Source organism: Pecten maximus, chromosome 13, assembly GCF_902652985.1.
Source record: "Pecten maximus chromosome 13, xPecMax1.1, whole genome shotgun sequence".
In the NCBI taxonomy this organism is placed as follows: domain Eukaryota; kingdom Metazoa; phylum Mollusca; class Bivalvia; order Pectinida; family Pectinidae; genus Pecten; species Pecten maximus.
Window position 1 is genome coordinate 16322266 of NC_047027.1, and position 26194 is coordinate 16348459.

At 39.0% G+C, this 26194-nt stretch overlaps 1 protein-coding gene across 1 annotated transcript; it reads right to left on the reverse strand.

Annotated features, from left to right (window-relative positions):
• Positions 1-9604: 9604 nt before the first annotated feature.
• On the reverse strand, positions 9605-22442 carry LOC117340493. The gene is made up of 9 exons (XM_033902252.1): positions 22361-22442; positions 21104-21136; positions 20591-20679; positions 18435-18506; positions 17776-17902; positions 16356-16444; positions 10766-10834; positions 10359-10488; positions 9605-9727 (listed from the first exon to the last, which is right to left on the reverse strand). Exons 1-9 carry the CDS (start codon positions 22440-22442, stop codon positions 9684-9686), a joined length of 735 nt encoding a protein of 244 aa, XP_033758143.1. The 3' UTR covers positions 9605-9683.
• Positions 22443-26194: the final 3752 nt, after the last annotated feature.

The following is a 26194-nucleotide window of genomic DNA, read 5'->3' on the forward strand; positions in this document are numbered from 1 at the left end:
ATGATATTTAATACTTTACTTTAAAGACCTGTATGTCTTATTTGGTATTAACTCCATAATTCCATATGGGTGATGTAGATTTAAGATAAAATTACAAAGGCTTGTTTGATTTATTATGCTGCTATTCAGATGCATGCTATATATAAAACAATTTCTTATTAAGTTAATCAGAATGATGTAAGGACATGTTGTTGAACAGTAAAAGATGTGATGATTTAAATAAAGAAAAACTTATTATTGTTTTTCTTCTTCGAGTGGATACGGGACATCATGTCAAGTACAAGAAAGAAAAGACGGACAGAAACAAGGGCACAGGTAGATGCTGAAGTCCAAACCGTGACGGGGCAGCAGGCTACCAACTCATCTGGAGTGATGGATATACCGCAGGACGTAGAATTAGAACCTGATCAGGGTGAGGATCCGCAACCAATCCCGTCCATTTACAATTCTTTGGGCACAAATGTGTCGGAAGCAAACAAAGAAAAGATTATATCAGGGAGGTACATTGATCTTGGTGTATTGTTACACCATGGGGGTGAAGAAAAAGATCCGAAGATCTCGTTTAATAAACAAGGTCAGTTGGTGGCAAAGTATACATCATCAGAAAAAATATTCACAATAGAAAGGTGGACCGATGCATTTTTGGTCTATGTAACAATATATGGGTCAGCACATCCTTGTAAATATCCAGACCTTATCAAATATATGCACAGTGTACGTCTTGGGGCATTTAAATTCTCAAAGGGTCTTGGTTGGAAAAATTATGACCAGCAATTCCGATTAAAGATGAGTTCAGACCCTACTAAATGTTGGGCAACAGTTGACAATGAACTGTTACTATATATGTTGGGGGACTCTAACCAATCAGCAACCCCTGCCCAGAGGCCTGGTTCAGGAGGTAATTCTAGGAGTAATTACTGCTATGATTATAATTACCAGGGGTCATGTTACAAATACCCATGTACATTTTTGCATAGCTGTATGAAGTGTTCAGGCAACCATCCAATGATACTTTGTCAAGGGAAGAGCAATAATTCCTTTCGTCCCAACTTCAATCAAGGAAACCCCCGTTTTAGGACCCCAAACCCAGGTTACTTCCACAATCAAGCTGGAAACAGAGGTTACCAAGGGGGCCGAGGGAGGTTCCCTCGTGGGCGAGGTCAACGATTTATGGGTCCTTGGGAAAACACCCATTAGAATTGATAGGTTGAGAGATAGTATTAGGGATTACCCTTTATGTAGTGTAGCTCATGAGTTAACAAGGGGTTTTTCTATTGGCTTTAGATTGCAATACACTGGTCCTAGAGCACCAACACATTGCAAGAATTTAGTTTCTGTTTTAGAGAATCCAACAGCAGCCAGGGAGAAAGTTTTAATGGAGGTTAGTTTAGGTAGAATTGCTGGGCCATTTTCGATAAAACCTATTTCTACGTTACGTATATCCCCTATAGGGCTTGTTCCAAAATCAGATAATACCTGGCGTTTGATAACGCACCTGTCCTACCCTGAAGGGAATAGTGTTAACTCCCACATTGACGAGTCTTTATGTACAGTGAATTACACGTCATTTGATAAAGTGTTAGATATGATTTCAAATCTTGGTAAAGGAACATTATTAGCGAAGATGGACATAAAGTCGGCATTCAGGTTGTTACCTGTACACCCTGGTGATTTTGACCAGTTAGGTTTCATGCTTGATGGGGAGTACTTTGTAGACAAGTGTCTGCCAATGGGCTGTGCGATATCTTGCAGTATATTTGAGAAATTTTCATCTTTTCTTCATTGGCTGGTTGAGGTTAGATCCAAACTTTGTTCTCTTGATCATTATCTTGATGATTTTATTTTTGCTGGGAAACCTCAATCTGATAGTTGTAGAACATTGATGGATTGCTTTGAAGGAGTTTGTCAGGAGTTGGGGGTTCCAATTGCTCAAGAAAAAACAGTAGGCCCTGTAACTTGTTTAATATTTCTAGGTCTAGAAATCGATACACAAAAAATGGTGGTGCGTATACCAAAACAGAAAATACTGGAGCTGAAAAACCAGTTGAGTGATCTTGAAGGTAGAAAAAAGATTACTTTGCGAGGACTTCAATCAGTGGTAGGGTGTTTAAGCTTTTTCTGTAGAGCTGTTAGACCAGGTAGGGCTTTTCTTAGAAGATTCTATGATGCAATGTCCAAAGTTAAGGAACCACATCATTTTATGAAGATAAATATTGATATGAAGTCAGATGTACAGATGTGGTTACAGTTTTTGGATACGTTTTCAGGTCAAGCTTATTTTGCTGAGGTTTCTTGGTCAGAAAATCATGTGATTCAACTCTTTACTGACAGTGCAGGCTCATCTGAACTTGGTTGTGGGGCATTCTTCAATGGGAAATGGGCTTTTTATCAGTGGCCACAGGATTGGATAGGAGAGGCTGTTATGAGGGATATTACTCTTTTGGAATTTGTACCCGTTGTGTTGGCATTGAGTCTGTGGGGCCCCTTGTTAATAAATAAGTAAATAAAATTTAGAATTGACAACATTTCCTTAGTGTCCATTTTGAATACTCAGACTTCAAAATCAAAGCGAGTAATGCATTTGGTAAGGTGGTTTGTTCTCTTGATAATGAGAAACAATGTATATTTCCGAGCACAGCATGTTTCTGGAGTTGATAACAGTATTGCAGATTCTATTTCTCGGAAACAGTGGGGAAAATTCCGTCAACTGGCTCCAGGTGCGACATTCCAGTACAGTTCAAGCAAATGATCTCAAAGTTGAAGTGGATAGACTCTTAAGTGTATCTATGGCTGAAAATACCAAGATGACATATCAAACAGGACTTAATTCGTTTGAAAGATTCAGATGCGAGTTTCAGTACCTGTCAACGTGGCCACCAGCATTGGAACAAGTTGTTCAATTTATTGCACATCTTTCACTGAAAGGGAAATCTGCAGCAACAGCTAATTCCTATGTGTCCTCAATTAGCTATAGGTGTAAGTTAGAAAACAACACGGATCCCACTAAATGTTTCATTGTAAACAAGATGTTAGAGGGTATGAAACGGACAAGTAAGAAAACCAACCGTCGTCTACCTATCACAAGGGATTTGCTTGAAAAAATTATTGGGGTGTTGCCAAATGTTTGTCACAATAGGTATGAGTTTATATTATTTAAAGTTGCTTATACTTTGGCCTTTGCAGGTTTCTTGAGAGTAGGGGAGATAACTCTTACCAGAGGGGGACAGTTACAGAACATTGTTAGTGTAAAGGATGTAGAAAAAGGGAAAGATGGCTCAGAGTTATATCTTAAAATTCGGTCTTCAAAAACTGATCAGTTGGGGAAAGGGACTACAATTGTCATTCACAGAAGTAATGATGGGATATGCCCCGTTCAAAGTATGCAGGAATTCTTACAGATTCGTCCAAAACGTGTTGGCCCTCTGTTATGTCACTATGGGGGAACTTTTATGACAAGGTATCAATTTAGTGCAGTTTTAAAAAAGGCCTTGGGTCGATTAGGTTATGATGCATCTTCCTACAAATCACATTCTTTCAGAATAGGGGCAGCAACTTCTGTTGCAATGTCAGGTCTTTCAGACTCGGAAATAAAACGGGCCGGAAGATGGTCCTCACAGTGTTTTCAAACATACATACGTATACCTACTTAATAAATCGGGTGAAATTAATAGGTATCCCCAGTCTTCGGCACCATGCTGAAAATCATTTTCAAGTTTTTCAGGTTTGACATTGTGGTGCGTTGGCTCATCCATCGTCAAAAGGGCACAGTTTGAGGCAATGCTGAGGCCTGGGGGTCCAGATCTGGGCTTACAGCGGTTGAACGTAAATATTTGGAGGCAATGTTATGGGGGGCTGAAACTGAAGAACCTTGATGCAAAAATAAACCTTTTACGGTCAATGGGTCCAGCCCCAGATTTAATTCTATTGCATATAGGAGGCAATGATATAGGGAGTACCCCCCTTGGAGATATAGTCCACATGGCTCGTGCTACAATTGTCAGGGTTGTAAATAAATTCCCCGGGATAAAGATTATTTGGTCTCAAATTTTACCTCGTTTGGAATGGAGAGGTTGCACTTCAGAAGAATATGATGCAATGGACCGATGTAGAGTTAGACTAAATAGTGCTTGTGCAAAAACTGTTATAGAGTATGGGGGTTTTTACATCAAACATCCAGACATTACTCGAACGAGTCGCAACTTGTATTGTGATGGGGTGCATTTGTCTGTCACAGGAAATAATATATTTCTCAATGATTTACAAGGGGGTATTGAGGAACTCTTAACAAAAGGGGGGTCTGTTTTTCCTCCAGATCAAAATTGAATGGGACATGTGTGGTCACGGGTAGCTAATTTGCCGTTTCCTCCCCACTAGTGTGTGGCGGTGGTCTCCGCAGTGCTATGGCACCGCGGTGACCATTTGGCTGCTTCACGGCAAATTCTTGGACAATTAATGGAAGTAATGCTTTTTGATCGCCGTTATCGGGGTCAAAATATATATATACTTTTAACAAATGATTGAAGTGAATTGGATTGAAATTTGAAAATGGTGAATTATTATTATTGACTGAATATGTTGAATTGACTGAATACAGATGTATAGTCAGTGATGCATTATGTGAATGCAGTTGAAGACATTAAATTGAGTGAATTGAAAACATTGAAATGTGTAAACTCAAGTGAATAGCTACAAATGAATATTGAATTCAGTGAATATTGAATTGATTGACTATTGAATTGAGTGAATATCAAATTGATTGATTATTGAATTGAGTGAATATTGAATGAATGATTATTGAATTGATTGATATTGAATTATTGAATTGAGTGAATATTGAATTGAATGATTATTGAATTGATTGATTATTGAATTGAGTGAAAATTGTGGCTGACCATTTGCGGCAGCCAAACATATTGTTAAGTATATTAGCCGTGACCACATATCGCCAAAACAATAAATAAAACATTTCAGTTGACTTTATTTCTGTGTTGTTGATCCATTCTAATAATAAATATACAATGTACATATATAATTTACTAAACTACTGGAGTAATGCATACGAATGCCAAGATTTCTAAAAGATGAATTAAAAGACGTATTTATATTCATGAAAAATGGTTTTGATGACTGACTGACTCGTTTTTAATTATTTTTAAGAGCCTTAGCAAAAGAAGATAAAACCCAGAAACGATTACACAGGAAATAAAGGGAATGATAAATATCTATATTGTTAGGGACAGCATCTCTTCAGTGTTCCATGTAAATAGAATAACAGAGCCTTGAACCTTCAGAGGGTCCTCACAGTCATTCTCATAGAGAGGGTGAGACCCTGCAGGGCCTCGGGAACAGTAGTCCTCTTCAAGCACAGCTAAATTAATTATATCAGTATAGATAGCACGTCTATGCTTTATGCAATGTTTCTATTTGTTTGATTTGTTCCATACCTAATTACAACGAAACCATGTAAACATAGAAATGTATTTAGAGTGTAAAATGACACATTCAGAAAGAGATTACTATAAACAAATCACCATTTTACGCCAGGTGGCTACAACACAAGTAAATGTTACTAAAATTCAAAGGAAATAGCTTGGTTTTTTCCTCGAAATCGTTGACATCACAGTGTCTTACAGTCACCCAATACGTAACAAAGAATTTGTCTTAACATGAAATGTATAAAATTTGTCATTTAAAAAAAACCAGAGAAAACCAGACTTACTTATTAGCATTCTGGACGACTTTGAGTAACTATGGTTCTTTGAAACAGATTAGATAAGGACGCGTGTAAAGAGAGAGAGAGAATATTATACATCAGACAAGTCATAAAAACACCTGCATGTATAGGTCAACTAGAGAAAAAAACCTGGACGCTATATTAGGACTGTTTATATATCTGATGAAGAGTTACATCTTTAAGTACCAGTCTGTATTATTCTGCTACCATAATAGACGTACCTGTATTGAACATTTCATCACAATACAGCTACACTGACTGAAACTTATCACTTCTCTGTCACTTGCCACATACATATTGCAATGAGTAAGATTACACGAAGTCCCTAATATTAGAGCAGCCATTTAAAACACCGTTTGATCTTGCAGATACAAATCTAAATACAGATGTAGTCTATATAGTTATACTGGAAATCGTACGCACTAAACAATTTCATTAAGTGCAAGATGAAGCAGACTTCATTATGATCAAAGATTATATGCCTTGATACAGGTGTACTAATTGATAATGATACACAGAGGACGTGGTGTGTCGTTAACGTTAATGCTGGTGACAACCCGCCGTGATTTCCCGGGTACTTCACCAAACACACAAAACTACATCCTGCCTTTGAACGCAGTCATTCGATTACATTTACAGTGAGATGATGTGAATATTCTTTTCACGCCCTTGCAAGGGCTTGGAAACAAGTCCTCATCTTTAGCTCAGCTTCCGTAAACTTACTCTGTTAACACGATATTTCGGACTGATCTCGGAGATATTTCACGATCCAATGTCGTGTTATTGTTGTTTTTTTCGTCATAACTTTCGATATGTTGTAGTATTACTACACACATATTAAAATGAGTAAGATGATATGATGTTCCAAATGATTCAAGGCTACATGCAACAGCAAGCGCAAGATGTACACTGATCGGGTATGCTCTTGACCTTTTTATGTGGACTTCAGATGCCTAAATTTGACGATATCGTTGGTTCATATTAGTTCTTTATCGGCCATTAAAAGGTACTGGTCGGCCATTATAGCATTGAAATCGAGAGTTACATTATAGAGTTTGAAATATCTGGCCTTGATTCTACAACTCTGCTGGAACGTTCATTTTAGGGAGTCAACCAATGTCCAGATAAACCCTAGAACTGTTGATGAGGTCCGGTTGCTATCAATTATGATAGCAATTAGGACATTCATTCATTTTACCTATACAAATTACATAGATTTGACCTTAAGGGACCACAGAACTAAATCAAGAATAGATTGTGGGTTTTTGGGCAGAACATTTAATAGGAAGGTGAATACATTGGGGCCTACGGATTGGATATTCAGGCGAGAGAAGCTTCCAAAGTTAAATGGGATACGGTGATTTTACTGAGAAATCAGTTAAAAGTACGGCTAGTTTGAGAATATAAGTCGTGACTTGTCTATGCTCAGCATTTTAATGCTGGTGAACTTTCTGTAACAGTTAAGACCTCCCTCCTCACTTCCCTTTATTTATTTTTGTTCCCTTGTCTGTATTCTGAACTCCTTCAAGGTCACAGAATAATTATGGATGTTCCGTTTTCTTCACGTTTAACAAATTGTGCATCAAGCTGCTAGATATTTCACGAGTATTTTGTGATCTTTTGATATCAGTTAACATGCAAACATAAAAAAAAACAAAAACAAAAAAACGCCGTCAAATTATAATTTAATTGAACCGTCATTTCTATATTAAGACGCGTGTCCTCCTTAGTTTTTTTCTACTTTTCGTCAGAACTTTGTAGCATACACAAGGGAGGTAAATGAGGAGGAATATCTGTTTAGATCTGTTTTGACATCCATTCTTGTTTATAGTAACTATTTTAGCTGGTGAGTCTTAAAAGGACCAGACCGCTGTATGATGTCTTTATCATCTCTGACGAGCTCTAAGTGGACCATATTGCTGTGTAATGACAACCACTATTTATAAGGTCCTAGAGGGACCATACAGCTGTATAATGTCTCTATCATCACTGTCGAGTCCTAGAGGGACCATACAGCTGTATAATGTCTCTATCTTCACTGTCGAGTCCTAGAGGGACCATACAGCTGTCTCTATTATCACTGACGAGTCCTAGCGGGACCATACAGCTGTGTGATATATGTCTCTATCATCACTGACGAGTCCTAGAGGGACCATACAGCTGTATGATGTCTATCCTCACTGCCGAGTCCTAGAGGGACCATACAGCTGTTTGATGACTATCCTCACTGAGAAGTCCTACGGAAACCATACAGCTCTATGATGACTGTATCATCTCTGACGAGCTCTATGTGGATCATATTGCTGTGTAATGACTACCACTTTTTACGGGTCCTATAGGGACCATACAGCTCTATCATGACCCTATCATCACTGACGAGTCCTAGATAGACTATACATCTGTATGAAGTCTCTATCATCACTGCCGATGCCTTGAGGGACCATACAGCCTGTGTTATGACCCTATCATCACTGACGAGTCCTAGAGGGACCATACAACTGTGTGATGTCTCTATCATCACTGCCGAGTCCTATAGGGACCATAGAGCTGTGTGATGTCTCTATCCTCACTGCCGAGTCCTAGATAGACCATACATCTGTATGACGTCTCTATCATCACTGCCGAGGCATTGAGGGACCATAGAGCTATATGTCTCTAGCATTACTAAGGAGTCTTAGAAGGAACATACAATTCCAGGACAACATGAGGACGTGTTTTCAAGGGGACATCAACGTCAGGGAAACATGGGAACAGGTGTCTAGGGGTCATCCACTTCAGGGTAACGTAAAGACGGGTATCTAGTGGGACACCAACCGTCAGTGTAACGTGAGGACGGGAGTCTAGTGGGACATCAACAGTCCGTGTAACGTGAGGACGGAAGTCTATTGGGACACCGATTTTAGGGTAACGTGAGGATGGGTGTCTGTGGGACATCAACTTCATAGTTACCTAAGGATGGGTGTTTAGTGGACATCAACAGTCAGGGTAACATGAAGACGAGTGTCTAGTGGGCCATCAACTTTAGGGTAACTTGAGGACGAGTGTCTAGAGGGACATCAACATCCAGGGTAACGTGAGGACGAGTGTCTAGTGGGACATCAACTTTAGGGTAACGTGAGGACGGGTGTCTAGAGGGAAACAACAGTCAGTGTAACGTGAGGATGGGTGTCTATTGGGACATCAACTTTAGGGTAACGTGAGGACGAGTGTCTAGAGGGACATCAACTTTAGGGTAACGTGGGGACGGGTGTCTAGAGGGACATCAACAGTCAAGGTAACGTGAGGACGTGTGTCTAATGGGACAACAACAGTCAGGGTAACGTGAGGATGGGTGTCTAGTGGGACAACAACAGTCAGTGTAATGTGAGGACGGTTTATAGGGATATCAACAGGCAGGGTAACGTTAGGACGAGTATCTAATGTGACATCAGCAGTCAGGGTAACGTGAGGACGAGTGTCTTGGGGACATCAACTTTAGGGTAACGTGAGGACGAGTATCTAGTGGGACATCAACATCCAGGGTAACGTGAGGACGAGTGTCTAGTAGGACATCAACAGTCAGGGTAACGTGAGGACAGGTGTCTAGTGATACATCAACTTCAAAGTGACGTGAGGATGGGTGTCTACGGAACATCAACAGTCAATGTTATATGAGAACTAGTGACACCAACGCGTGAGGCTGGGCAAAGGACACTACTTTTTTTAGTAACAGAAGGAAAAGAACTGATTGATGTAACATAAATCAAAGAGATATAAAGCTGTGTCAAGTCGAGGAAGCATTGATGATATACGAAATATTACCCTTGTTCAAAAAATATGATTAATATTATAATCATTGCTTATTGTACTAATCTTAATATGATAAAATAGCACCTGCTGTAATTATTTTATTTGTTTGAATTAAGCATCACCGATCACTATACATTTTAATGATAAGGAAACACCGCACTCAAACGTGATGATGTGACGTTCCAGGAATTCCTGATGTCATAACTGAAAGATAAATGTAAAACGTTGATTCGTCGGATGTCAACTCAGAGGATGGAACAATAACATCTAATGTGTGATTGGATGATCGATTATTAACCCAGATAATTAAAGAATAATATCTATTGTGAGATGGGATGTTATGATATAAACCCAGATGATGAAACGATGATATACATTATGTTATGATAGGGTAACGTTTCAACAATAGATATTACATGAAATTCAGTTACCAGGAATACATTTATAATCTATTTGAATTCGTTATACATACATAACTCTTTTGTGACATCATACATGATAACCACACGATTCTTTTCAAACAATCCTCGTTTTTTATGAGAAGTATGTTTACATATGGAATATTTCGACACGGGCAGTACGTTTTCTTTTGCAGCAAAACTATGTTACATATTCATTGATCGGTAATAAAGTATTTGTGACGTCACAATTGTGTAACTACATGTTCCTTACACTATTTATGATATGGCGGTATAACATTGAAGAATTGGCCAGTTATATCATAAAAAGTACGTGTTGAACAGCATAGCACTGCCTATGTGTATTTACAAATGGATGTATGTTTTGATAAATGACTTGACTCTGCCATTCTCATGATATTTATACTGGTACCTACTTGATTGCAGTGTGTAGCAATCCTGCCTGTTACAGTCATTTCCGACACAGAATGTGCTGCATATCGTTACACCGCTATTACCAGACCGAACGTTACTGGCAGGTGCGTTACCGGCAAGTGCTGCACAAAGCTGACGTATAAAAAGTTACATGGTCAATAGATAATTTATTGGAAACAGGAATGACCTAATTATATACTTGGTTTCCGAATCTGATGGAACTTTGTCGGAACATCAAGGCTATGCGAAATCTCTAGCTCATTTTCCTAATTTCGATTCATGTCGTTGCCCAAATTATGACGCTAATGACATATTATGTAAACTATTATATGGGCTACTTCACGTAATAACATGCCGATCATATGATGATTTTTTTAGTATACAGGGTCATGTTAGCAAACAGACTTACCGACTTTGAAGAACATCCAAATTCATATCTGATCCGTCCCCCGACTAAATGTATAGCGGTACTACACATCTGAAAAAAAAATCTTTTATTAATTCTCAAACAATATTACAGGAAAACAACAACGCTAAACCGAAAGTATTTTTCAAAACTAATACATTCGTTCAAGCAAAATGGTTAACAAACATTGAAATATATTTTGACTTTATTCCTTACGACATAAGTAATAATGATGATGAAAAAAAGTTGCCATTTTTATTGTAGTTGGAAGGTGGCGAATGAGGGACTGAGTGTATTGTTGGAAGGTGGTGACTAAGGGACTGAGTGTATTGTTGGGATGTGGTGACTAAGGGACTGGGTGTATTGTTGGGAGGTAGCGACTATGGGACTGAGTGTATTGTTGGGAGGTGGTGACTAAGGGACTGGGTGTATTGTTGGGAGGTGGTGACTAAGGGACTGAGTGTATTGTTGGGAGGTGGTGACTAAGGGACTGAGTGTATAGTTGTGATGTGGTGACTAAGGGACTGAGTGTATTGTTGGGAGGTGGTGACTAAGGGACTGGGTGTATTGTTGGGAGGTGGTGACTAAGGGACTGGGTGTATTGTTGGGAGGTAGCGACTATGGGACTGAGTGTATTGTTGGGAGGTGGTGACTAAGGGACTGAGTGTATTGTTGGGAGGTGGTGACTAAGGGATTGAGTGTATTGTTGGGAGGTGGTGACTAAGGGACTGAGTGTATTGTTGGGAGGTGGCGACTATGGGACTGAGTGTATTGTTGGGAGGTGGCGACTATGGGACAGAGTGTATTGTTGGGAGGTAGCGACTAAGGGACTGAGTGTATTGTTGGGAGGTGGTGACTAAGGGACTGAGTGTATTGTTGGGAGGTGGCGACTATGGGACTGAGTGTATTGTTGGGAGGTAGCGACTAAGGGACTGAGTGTATTGTTGGGAGGTAGCGACTAAGGGACTGAGTGTATTGTTGAGAGCTGGTGACTAAGGACCTGAGTGTATTGTTGGGAGGTAGCGACTATGGGACTGAGTGTATTGTTGGGAAGTAACGACTAAGGGACTGAGTGTATTGTTGGGAGGTAACGATTAAGGGACTGAGTGTATTGTTGGGAGGTAGCGACTAAGGGACTGAGTGTATTGTTGGGAGGTAGCGACTAAGGGACTGAGTGTATTGTTGGGAGGTAGCGACTAAGGACCTGAGTGTATTGTTGGAAGGTAGCGACTATGGGACTGAGTGTATTGTTGGGAGGTGGCGACTAAGGGACTGAGTGTATTGTTGGGAGGTGGCGACTAAGGGACTGAGTGTATTGTTGGGAGGTAGCGACTAAGGGACTGAGTGTATTGTTGGGAGGTAGCGACTAAGGGACTGAGTGTATTGTTGGGAGGTAGCGACTAAGGGACTGAGTGTATTGTTGGGAGGTAGCGACTAAGGGACTGAGTGTATTGTTGGGAGGTAGCGACTAAGGGACTGAGTGTATTGTTGGGAGGTAGCGACTAAGGGACTGAGTGTATTGTTGGGAGGTAGCGACTAAGGGACTGAGTGTATTGTTGGGAGGTAGCGACTAAGGGACTGAGTGTATTGTTGGGAGGTAGCGACTAAGGGACTGAGTGTATTGTTGGGAGGTAGTGACTAAGGGACTGAGTGTATTGTTGGGATGTGGTGACTAAGGGACTGAGTGTATTGTTGGGAGGTGGTGACTAAGGGACTGAGTGTATTGTTGGGATGTGGTGACTAAGGGAACTGAGTGTATTGTTGGGAGGTGGTGACTAAGGGACTGAGTGTATTGTTGGGATGTGGTGACTAAGGGAACTGAGTGTATTGTTGGGAGGTAGCGACTAAGGGACTGAGTGTATTGTTGGGATGTGGTGACTAAGGAACTGAGTGTATTGTTGAGAGGTAGCGACTAAGGGACTGAGTGTATTGTTGGAGGTGGCGACTAAGGGACTGAGTGTATTGTGGTAGGGAGTTTTAGGTGACTAAGGAGATGATTGTTGGATGTGTGACTAGGAGGGTTTGTGACGGTGGACTAAGGGACTGAGTGTATTGTTGGGATGTGGCGACTATGGGACTGAGTGTATTGTTGGGAGGTAGCGACTAAGGGACTGAGTGTATTGTTGGGATGTGGTGACTAAGGGAACTGAGTGTATTGTTGGGAGGTAGCGACTAAGGGACTGAGTGTATTGTTGGGAGGTGGCGACTAAGGGACTGAGTGTATTGTTGGGAGGTAACGACTAAGGGACTGAGTGTATTGTTGGGAGGTGGCGACTAAGGGACTGAGTGTATTGTTGGAAGGTAGCGACTAAGGGAACTGAGTGTATTGTTGGGATGTGGTGACTAAGGAACAGAGTGTATTGTTGAGAGGTGGCGACTAAGGGACTGAGTGTATTGTTGAGAGGTGGCGACTAAGGGAACTGAGTGTATTGTTGAGAGGTGGCGACTATGGGACTGAGTGTATTGTTGGGAGGTAGCGACTAAGGGACTGAGTGTATTGTTGAGAGCTGGTGACTAAGGACCTGAGTGTATTGTTGGGAGGTAGCGACTATGGGACTGAGTGTATTGTTGGGAAGTAACGACTAAGGGACTGAGTGTATTGTTGGGAGGTAACGATTAAGGGACTGAGCGTATTGTTGGGAGGTAGCGACTAAGGGACTGAGTGTATTGTTGGGAGGTAGCGACTAAGGGACTGAGTGTATTGTTGGGAGGTAGCGACTAAGGGACTGAGTGTATTGTTTGGGAGGTAGCGACTAAGGACCTGAGTGTATTGTTGAGAGGTGGTGACTAAGGACCTGAGTGTATTGTTGGGAGGTGGCGACTAAGGACCTGAGTGTATTGTTGAGAGGTGGTGACTAAGGGACTGAGTGTATTGTTGGGAGGTGGTGACTAAGGGACTGAGTGTATTGTTGGGAGGTGGCGACTAAAGGAACTGAGTGTATTGTTGGGATGTGGTGACTAAGGGACTGAGTGTATTGTTGGGAGGTGGTGACTAAGGGACTGAGTGTATTGTTGGGAGGTGGTGACTAAGGGACTGAGTGTATTATTGGGAGGTAGCGACTAAGGGAACTGAGTGTATTGTTGGGATGTGGTGACTAAGGGAACTGAGTGTATTGTTGGGAGGTGGCGACTAAGGGACTGAGTGTATTGTTGGGATGTGCCGAATAAGGGAACTGAGTGTATTGTTGGGAGGTAGCGACTAAGGGACTGAGTGTATTGTTGGGAGGTAGCGACTAAGGGAACTGAGTGTATTGTTGGGAAGGTGGCGACTAAGGGACTGAGTGTATTGTTGGGAGGTGGCGACTAAGGAACAGAGTGTATTGTTGGGAGGAAGCGACTAAGGGACTGAGTGTATTGTTGGGAGGTGGTGACTAAGGGACTGAGTGTATTGTTGGGAGGTGGTGACTAAGGGACTGAGTGTATTGTTGGGAGGTGGCGACTAAGAGACTGAGTGTATTGTTTAGAGGTGGTGACTAAGGACCTGAGTGTATTGTTGGGAGGTGGCGACTAAGGACCTGAGTGTATTGTTGAGAGGTGGTGACTAAGGGACTGAGTGTATTGTTGGGAGGTGGTGACTAAGGGACTGAGTGTATTGTTGGGAGGTGGCGACTAAAGAAACTGAGTGTATTGTTGGGATGTGGTGACTAAGGGACTGAGTGTATTGTTGGGAGGTGGTGACTAAGGGACTGAGTGTATTGTTGGGAGGTGGTGACTACGGGACTGAGTGTATTATTGGGAGGTAGCGACTAAGGGAACTGAGTGTATTGTTGGGATGTGGTGACTAAGGGACTGAGTGTATTGTTGGGATGTGCCGAATAAGGAACTGAGTGTATTGTTGGGAGGTAGCGACTAAGGGACTGATTGTATTGTTGGGAGGTGGCGACTAAGGAACTGAGTGTATTGTTGGGAGGTAGCGACTAAGGGAACTGAGTGTATTGTTGGGAGGTGGCGACTAAGGGACTGAGTGTATTGTTGGGAGGTGGCGACTAAGGAACAGAGTGTATTGTTGGGAGGTGGCGACTAAGGGACTGAGTGTATTGTTGGAAGGTAGCGACTAAGGGACTGAGTGTATTGTTGGGAGGTAGCGACTAAGGGAACTGAGTGTATTGTTGGGATGTGGTGACTAAGAGACTGAGTGTATTGTTGGGAGGTGGCGACTAAGGGACTGAGTGTATTGTTGGGAGGTGGCGACTAAGGAACAGAGTGTATTGTTGGGAGGTAGCGACTAAGGGACTGAGTGTATTGTTGGGAGGTGGCGACTAAGGGACTGATTGTATTGTTTAATCCAGTATATCTTGCAAAATTACTATTGCAACTGAATTTTATCTTGAAAATGTTCAAGTTTATGAACAGTGATGTATGTAGGGCTGATTCAGTTCCACCTTAGTTGCAATTGATATTTTCATTAGACATGGTAATTGCACGAGCTACAGTTTGTTACAGTTTCCACTATTTATCTGTTAGACGGACACCACGACATTGTGAAGTCATTAATATGTACAGTGTGTAAGACTTAGTTTCATAATATGAATATACCAGTGTCTTTTCCTTTTTGTTGGTTTTCTGAAATCAACGTATCTAATTTCTAATTTTGTAGTGCAATATAACGATATCTATGGATGGCGTTGTAGGAAGTTTATAGTATTTAATAATAATTACCCCTAACAGTTAACGACCGTTTCATTCAAATGACTACGATTAAAGTCAGCGATTTAACCATTTTGTATTACATTTGTTTTGATAATTCATTCATGGCTATCGCGGTCTACTGCAATCTAGAATCATTATAAAGGAGGGGGGGGGGCAGTTTCGGTTCGCTAGGCCTATAATCGATGCAATATCTCGCTTCCATGCGTCGTCTGTTTTACCATCATCAAATTATATTTTGTACGACTCAAAGTACAGATTAATCGACATTTCCCTGGGGACACCCCTCTGAGCACCAACAAATCCACAAAATGCGTCCATGCTGATCTTTTGAAGACAGACGACAAAAAAATGAGAGTAATAGAAAAAGTCCGTGGTCAAATGTCAGAGGTTAGCCAATCAGATTTGCTGTAGGTCACAAATGACCAATCGGAGGCTTAGAAAGTGGTAACACACTGCGGTGTGTAAACAAAAACAATAACACACTGCTACGAATTTTATCACGTGCCATTTCAGTTCTTAAACAAGCGTAGTTGTGGGATAAATGTTGGATAAATTTATGTTATATACCACTAGTGGTATATATGACCCTCTGGTCTTTTGATTGGTCATGAATTCGAACTTTTACCCATGCTGCAATTGTTATTCGTCATCAATAACCGAATGACGTCACATCACCGGGTCCCGGACGTCACCGGTACACTTTATTTGTATACGCGAAATTATACTTGGCCACGTTTTCGTTTGATTCAAGCCGATATTATTGTGGTAGAAAAGGTCACACGACTCGTAATTATTGGATATGGAAATCTTTCACATTCGTAAGTTATTTTTTAAAAGTTGCAACTTTTAAAAAATTACTCACTCGTGTGAAATAAATTTTCATATCCAACCATCACTCATTGTGTAACCTCTATATATATATCAACATTAGATAAAGATGTACTTCTGTATCCAGACACGTTTTACGACTTTTGCAGGCGTATGCATCGACAACAAGGTCAGGACAATACAGGCAAGTTGGCAGTGTTTCATCTGAAAAGAAAAGAAAACGGTGAAATATCAACATGTAAACAAAACCGTGAATCTACCAAAATGACAAAACCGTAAACTTACTCAACAGAACAAAACCGAAATGTAACTCAAAATAACAAAAACAAACATCAGTGATAAGAACAGGTAGTTCCTGTATAATGAAAAACGATGAAGTGAAAACTGGAAGCTTAAAGATGACAGGGAACGTTTAAATGCTCCTGAATGAAATTTTAAAAAGTATTCGAAGCTTCAGTATTCATAAATCGTTTTAAAGATATCCAACTTTACAGTAGTTTCAGTCATCGTATCTAAGGTTATTGGACACTTGTTGATTTGCACTGGCAGTCATCATATCTATGAAAGTGGCGACATTTCAGTTTGTACTATGCTTGGAGACGAATACCCGGAACCGTCCTCCAATCAGAACACGAATTAAAATGTCGTCACTTTCATAGATACGATGACTGCCAGTGCAAATTAAAATTTGTCCAATAACCAAGCTTCAGAACTCAGTATTACGAAATCGTTTCTCCTACTACTGTAATCAAAAGGGGAAACGATTTCTGAAAACTGAATTCTCAAGCTTGGTTATTGGAAGCTTTTTTTACTTGCATTGGCAGTTTTAAGCATATAAGGCAGCACCGATATTGTCTGATTTCAAATTGCACAAAGCAAAAATCATATTTCCAATAAGATCATCATTTTGACCATAAAACGTTCCATGACATAGTACATGATGTCAGCTTATAGCCAGAGTGATTCCGTGATCCATGACATTTTATTTGATAATGTATTCGTTCAACCTAGTAAAGGTTTTAAAGCCAGTGTTTAAGACATCCTGCTGAGTTACAACAAGGTATTGTTATGGGCTTTATATCAGTTGGAAAATTTGTTCCCGATCCCAGTTGTACACTTATTATGCAATGAAACATGTTTATAAAACGAATACAACAGGATGCTATATTGTTTTGATGCATGCTGATTCCCTGGCGTTATATTGAGATTAGGAATTCATATTTGAGGAAAGGACCTCTTTCATGAGCAATAGAAATTTGCACAAATTATTTTTGCCATATCACATACCCCTTGGACCTTATGGATTTCTTCAACCTATTTCAAATATTCATTCTAAGTTTGCTACAAATAGCATCTGGTTTCGGTCTAATTGGTTCGTTGCAAAATTCCATTATTCGAAACAGAGGTCCTTTAAGTTACTTTGAACCAAATTTTATTGTTCGGTGCACGAAATGATCATTTTATTATATTTTTTTTGTCGAATCTTTCAAATTTGTGGATGAATTAAAATGACAATGACATTATATTTTACATACTTGAGGCTATTAACACACTTAGCTGGAGCCCGCAGAGGTTTGCCTGGCATTGTGATCCCGTACAACATTGTCCACACTGATCGAGACTTCTTCGTCCATGTGCCAACGCTTGCAAAGCTTGACAAACCTGCACGATACATCATTGCGCAATGGTAATATTAACCTTGCTTAATTGTCTTATATCTTTCCTATCAAATCCGAACACGCCTTTCATTTCCCTTATGGTTGCAGATTTATGTGTGAACTGTATCGTTTTTAATAATTGCGACATATCAAGTTATTTATGTCGAAATAAGATAAATATCAGGACAAGTCAGGTTGAAATATTTATCTTCTTGTGGTGTAATCCTGATGGTAGCAAGCATTTTCATTAAATTAATTCATTTATATTATTGGCCAAAAGACATAATTGTTTTAAGGGGAAATTTTCCTGTGTACTCTCATGATCTATCATCAATCTCAATCTCGGTATTAAGGGTATACTCGTATTTTTGTATTTATTTTATTTTTTATTTTTTGTTATTTCTTCATCACATTAAAAGATATTAGATATTCAAGTTAATCACAAAGAAAACAATATCATATCCTTGTTTGTCACGCAATGTCTATTATTCTGGTTAAGTTTAAGCGTAAAAGGCAACGATCAGACAGTAACTTACTGCTCGCGAGCTGCATCCAGCGCTGTACCGAGTTTCCGCATAGTCATTTATGTATTTTGCAAGAAAACATTCCTAGAAAAAATAAGCATAACATATCATATTCTTATTTATTTCAAGTATCCAAGATAAATCTCGCCACAATCAAACCGAGAAGTTCGAAGTTCTTTCATAGTGATACATTTCCAAAGGTTAATCAGTATAATGAGACGTTTTGATTGCGTTTATCAGTATAATGACACGTTTTGATTGTGTTTATCAGTATAATGACTTGTCTCCATGGTGTTTATCAGTATAATGACTTGTCTTGATGGTGTTTATCAGTATGATGACATATTGTGATGGTTTTTATCAGTATAATGAGACGTTTTGATGTTGTTTATCAGTATAATGAGACGTTTTGATGGTGTTTATTAGCATAATGACATGTTTTTATTGTGTTTATCAGTATAATGACTTGTCTTGATGGTGTTTATCAGTATAATGAGATGTTTTGATTGTGTTTATCAGTATAATGACTTGTCTTGATGGTGTTTATCAGTATAATGAGACGTTTTGATTGTGTTTATCAGTATAATGACACGTTTTGATGTTTTTTATCAGTTTAATGGGACGTTTTGATGGTGTTTATCAGTATAATGACATGCTGTGATGGTGTTTATTAGTATAATAAGACGTTTTGATGGTGTTTATCAGTATAATGAGACGTTTTGATTGTGTTTATCAGTATAATGACATGTTGTGATGGTGTTTATCAGTATAATGAGACGTTTTGATTGTGTTTATTAGTATAATGACTTGTCTTGATGGTATTTATCAGTATGATGACATATTGCGATGGTGTTTATCAGTATAATGAGACGTTTTGATTGTGTTTATTAGCATAATGACATGTTTTTATTGTGTTTATCGGTATAATGACTTGTCTTGATGGTGTTTATCAGTATAATGAGACGTTTTGATTGTGTTTATCAGTATAATGACTTGTCTTGATGGTGTTTATCAGTATAATGCGACGTTTTGATTGTGTTTATCAGTATAATGACACGTTTTGATGGTTTTTATCATTTTAATGAGACGTTTTGATGGTGTTTATCAGTATAATGACATGTTGTGATGGCGTTTATTAGTATAATAAGACTTTTTGATGGTGTTTATCAGTATAATGAGACGTTTTGATTGTGTTTATCAGTATAATGACATGTTGTGATGGTGTTTATCAGTATAATGAGACGTTTTGATGGTGTTTATCAGTATAATGACACGTTTTGATTGTGTTTATCAGTATAATGACATGTTGTGATGGTGTTTATCAGTATAATGAGACGTTTTGATGGTGTTTATCAGTATAATGACACGTTTTGATTGTGTTTATCAGTATAATGACATGTTGTGATGGTGTTTATCAGTATAATGAGACGTTTTGATGGTGTTTATCAGTATAATGACATGTTGTGATGGCGTTTATTAGTATAATGAGAGTAGAAGATTAGTAACAATGGTACTTTTTGAAAGCATACGAAGCCGTTATCTTCTGAAAGCAATTTATGTACGTGGGAATTGTTCCAAATAGACCAAATTTTATGCCTTCATTCTTTACTGCTAGAATATCTTTAGGTCTAAAGCTTTTGTGATGTGGACATTGTTAAAAGCCAAGGATATATATGATTATATCAACATATCTCCATTCTTCTGCTAGGTAAACTCTGACTGCGAATAAATTAGATAATACACAATGATAAAAAGGGCTCAGAGGATTAATAAGCATGGGAATCAAAACATAAGTTGTTACCAACGTCGCAAGACACCCTGTATTTTTCAATTTCTTCGTACTTTACTTAAACGATTCGTTTGATGTTAATATTAGGATATTACCTCATTTTGACTGCGTATAGGAAATGCTCGTTGCCAACTGCGGGCATACTCCCGCATACACAGTCAAAATGAGGCGCACTCCTTAAATATATGTAGTATAAGAATAAGTGTGTTTTAGTGAATTAACAGTATTGATCATTTTTACATATGTTGGTATTGTTGGCATTGTTTACCTAAATTTACATCATATTCTTGAAAAAAATTCGATATCTAATTCAAACTTGTTGAATCGAGTATATATTCCGAACTCTTATCTTATGTGATATTTAAGTGGGATACAGTACCTCATCGGCGCCGCAGTTTATTGTGGTATTCTTACAGGTAGCGATATCTCTTACATTGTCACACACCCAACACTGTTCTGCAGAATTCACTACGGATAACAAGATAAAGGACATAGTATGTATGTATATGTTTATATTGATAATACAATTAATATTAGTTTAAAGAAGACATTTTTTCGAACATTAATAAGATATCGATTATGATAGAAGAGAAGGTCGAACCGTTTCTATAAAATAGGCATAGGGATTACTTTAGCCAACCTTTGATATAACCGTTGAACGAATTAATTTATCAAATGAAGTAATGTTTAGCCGCCACTATATTAAATCATGTAATTACTGACTATAAATACTAAGTGACTTAAATGTTAAATGGATAAAGACTAAGCGATACATGTCATCCAAACTATGAAAAAAAAAAAAAAAAAAACAAGCCAGATTTTGGACGTAAATAACTTAACAAAACATTTGCTAAGCTATGGATCAAAATATCATTCAAAATGTTTTACTTACCTACTGGTGCAATGCACAAGAATGCGATGATTTCTTGAAATAGAAGAAAAATCCAAAGGACAAGTAGACGTATTACGATAAATCACTGAATATTGACTTACATCATCCTTACTCTTCTATTGAACTACTTGTTTTTATGAATGTCACTTTTTGAATTGTAAGGTATATGTATGTGGAATGTTATCAATAGTTACAGGTTCAATTAACCCTGATTACTGTAGTGTATTAATAGAAGACCAGAGTTACTAATTTCTAATTATTTCGATATTCCCTGGATATGTTTCTACATACTTTTATATATGGCGATTTGATAACCATCCTGTAAAGGTGGAAAACGTATAAAAACTTGTTTAGGGAAAAGAACATATTTAGTGATCTTTGGTTTTCTTTGTTTGGACAATGGATTCGGGTGACGGACACGTATAGGTGTACACTCCACCGACTCTTCAGCAGGTAGAGCCGCTTAGTATAACACACGAATATGCTCGATAACCCATGTTTTCTGGTTTAACGAGGGATTCTTCGGATGAATTCAATAGAATCAGGGTTTAAAATGTTGTTGCATGGCTACAGCCAGCCATCAGTAGCATATCCTCACCTACTAACCAAACAATGGTAACGTCTGCTGATGATGATTTCGACAATCTTTCTCATGCTATGGTAAAACCTATAAGCCGCCTTGAAACCTAAATTATTATCCAGACTTTTGCTGCCTATAGTCAACCTAAATTGGACTTAGAGTTTTATCAAATAACGGGAAACAATGAAACGTATTTAATAGTTGTTTGAATACTAAAATTGGCTCTATGATGATTGACAACAACATGTCTAACTAGTATAGAATTTGTTTCTTTATGATAATGATATCAAGGCTCTACACAGTAAAAGTGATCAGCTGTTGTCGATAGCAAAAGGATATCGTCGAACAGACTTGTCTAAACTTTACACTTCCAAGAACTTGGCATGGCTTTTGAACCCAATGTTCACTTAGTATGTATTGGATGTATTAAATAACTTGTCAAAAACAACACGAACAACCGACGATCTTTCGAATTTCAGAGTTCGGTGCAGGTAGAAGACATTCTGGACGAAGTATTTATTGATATTTGGGGCTAATGAAGATGCTTAATAATCAGGGGTTCCCCATGAAGTGATTTGTATATGAATACACTTGTGTGATATATTCTTCTAAATTTGAAAGGTTAAAATAATGCGGTCTTTAAACAATAGTATTATACCTCATGCTTATAACAGTACCTGTAATAAGCCAAAACGCATCACGTTGATGGGTGGAAAACATATCTCCCTGAGGCGCGTGAGCCAGAGAGATACATATCATGTCTCCCTGGACTGCATGCCCCCATGGCGACACCCATATTCTATTGCGAGGAGTTGTCTCCCTTCCAGTTGTTTACAAATGGCGGACGAACAGTAATGCAAACGTTTTCGTGCATTCAAAGAAGCAGAAAAAGTTATAATTCTTCAAAACAAGATTTCTCAGAACACGAAAATTAAAAAAAAAATGTACTCGCCAACTGTTTCAAGGAGCTGTCAATAACACCTTGACTTGTAATGGTATCAATTGAGCGACTGGGAACACAGGGGTGTCTGATAGAAATTATAGTTCATATCTTCAGTTTATTTTTGAGTATCATCATTCATTACTGATTATTTTTCGGTATGATAAACAATTTATGCCCCTGGATGCATGTTTATATGAAGGTTTGTTAACCCTCAGCTTTGATATTTCCCTCGGGAAAGCCACCGGAAAATATGATACATTTTGGTAAACAAAACGCCAGGACAGGAGATACCTAGACAAGGACAGAAAATGTCAAACAAGACAGTAAATACTTCAATCAACCAGGACAGAGAATGCCAAACAGGAGAGTAGATACCTAAACCAGGACAGAGGGCGCCAAACAGGACAGTAGATACCTAAACCACGACGGAGGACGCCAAACAGGACAGTAGACACCTAAACCAGGACGGAGGACGCCAAACAGGACAGTAGATACCTAAACCACGACGGAGGACGTCAAACAGAACAGAGGATACCTAAACCAGGACAGAGGGCGTCAAACAGGACAGTAGATACCTAATCCAGTACCGAGGACGTCAAACACGACAGTAGATACCTAAACAAGGACCGAGGATGTCAAACAGGACAGTAGACACCTAAACCACGACGGAGGACGTCAAATAGGACAGTAGACACCTAGACCAGGACAGAGGACGTCAAACAGGACAGTAGACACCAAGACCAGGACAGAGGACGTTAAACAGGACAGTAGATACCTAAACCAGGATAGAGAACGCCAAACAGGACAGTAGACACCTAAACCAGGATAGAGAACGCCAAACAGGACAGTAGATACCTAAACAAGGACCGAGGACGTTAAACAGGACAGTAGATACCTACACCAAGACGGAGGACGTCAAACAGGACAGTAGACACCTAGACCAGGACAGAGGACATCAAACAGGACAGTAGACACCTAGACCAGGACAGAGGACGTTAAACAGGACAGTAGATACCTAAACCAAGACGGAGGACGTTAAACAGGACAGTAGATACCTAAACCAAGACGGAGGACGTCAAACAGGAGAGTAGACACCTAGACCAGGACAGAGGACGTCAAACAGGACAGTAGACACCTAGACCAGGACAGAGGACGTCAAACGGGACAGTAGATACCTAGACCAGGACAGAGGACGTTAAACAGGACAGTAGATACCTAAACCAAGACGGAGGACGTTAAACAGGACAGTAGATACCTAAACCAAGACGTAGGACGTCAAATAGGACAGTAGACACCTAGACCAGGACAGAGGACGTCAAACAGGACAGTAGACACCTAGACCAGGACAGAGAACGTCAAACAGGACAGTAGATACCTAAACAAGGACCGAGGATGTCAAACAGGACAGAGGATACCTAAACCACGATGGAGGACGTCAAATAGGACAGTAGACACCTAGACCAGGACAGAGGACGCCAAACAGGACAGAAGATACCAAAACCAGGAAAGAGGACGTCGAACATGACAGTAGATTCCCAAACCAGGATGATAGAGAACGCCAAACAGGACAGTAGACACCTAAACCAGGATAGAGAACGCCAAACAGGACAGTAGATACCTAAACAAGGACCGAGGACGTTAAACAGGACAGTAGATACCTAAACCAAGACGGAGGACGTCAAACAGGAGAGTAGACACCTAGACCAGGACAGAGGACGTCAAACAGGACAGTAGACACCTAGACCAGGACAGAGGACGTCAAACAGGACAGTAGACACCTAGACCAGGACAGAGGACGTCAAACAGGACAGTAGATACCTAAACCAGGACGGAGGACGTCAAACAGGACAGTATATGTGACTGATCCCCATTAAGTTGGTCTCCAATCTGCTGGATGTTGAACAGATAGCAGTTGAAAGCTACATTAATGTATCCCTCTATTTCGTTTGCTAATTTGTTTATTAATTCAATCATTCATCTATGTATTTGCTTTTGTTTCATTTTTTGAAATATACTGTTCAGCTGTAAGCATAAGTGCGAGGGAGTATTAATTGTATATCTGTACAAGTTTTGAAACAAACCACAGAGCAAATAACAAAGTTAATACAAATGAAAATGAAGAGATAAAGCTCGTAAGTGTAGATAAGGTGGCACTTGGCATGTTGTAGTCGTCCAGCTAACATGATAAAACTGATACAGGTTATACGAGTGTGTTATAAAAGTACTCCTGTTTCTCGTATTCATAGTTACAACGAGACTGCAGGAGAGGAGATTCAAATATTTAGAATTTTACTTTGAGTGTGAAATGTATTGACACTTTCAGAAGGTGATTACTAGACACGGCTGAGACAAAACACCTGTCTGGGCAAATGACAATACATAAGTAGAGATTATCGACATAACGTATCGGTTATTCTTTCTCGAATTTGGTAAAATATTGAATATGTGCCCACACATACATTGTATATGATTGATAAAACATTTGTGTCATCAACGCCAGCATACGAATATCTATACTTCAAAAAGAAGATAAAAACAAAACTTACGTATGAACATTGTGAATGTCTTCACGCAAATATGGGATGTGTGTAAACAGTCACCTGTTTATATGTGTTCATTGAATCTCTTGCAGACGTCACGTGCACATTATTATCTAACTGCTCGAGTCGATATAGTTATTCGTATTCTGAACACAATGTAACACTTGTGATACAATTAATACACTATGTAACACTTGTGATACAACTGATACACTATGTAACACTTGTGATACAATTGATACACTATGTAACACTTGTGATACAATTGATACACTATGTAACACTTGTGATACAATTAATACACTATGTAACACTTGTGATACAATTGATACACAATGTAACACTTGTGATACAATTAATACACTATGTAACACTTGTGATACAACTGATACACTATGTAACACTTGTGATACAATTGATACACTATGTAACACTTGTGATACAATTGCTACACTATGTAACACTTGTGATACAATTAATACACTATGTAACACTTGTGATACAATTGATACACTATGTAACACTTGTGATACAATTAATACATTATTACAGTATGCAATGAGGAACGCATTACAGAACAGTTCCCGTTCAAAATCTGAAGCCGACTTTGTCAGTTGATCTTTAATCCGAAAACCACGGATAATGTAGTATCTTTCTGTAACGTCTATCAACGATTATATAGCATGCACTCTATCTGAAATTAGATTTTACAAATAATTGTAAAATTCTGTCAGATAGCTGCAGTTGGAAAGGACACCGAATATAAAATGAATATAAAATTTTATCCGCCAAACACATAACCAATCAAAATGATACTGTATACTATTCTTCAACTAAAGTCATATGATCGACGATATCCATGTGAAAAATATGAGTCCAGTTCTCAGGGACACGACTCTCAAGTTGAATAAAGGAGCTCAATAAAAATCTTACATCGCTTTAGTTTTTATTTTCATAATCGTAATTAAGGAGATATTGAAAATAGTTTTTCTGCCAACTCAACACAAAACAAAACAAACAAATGGGCA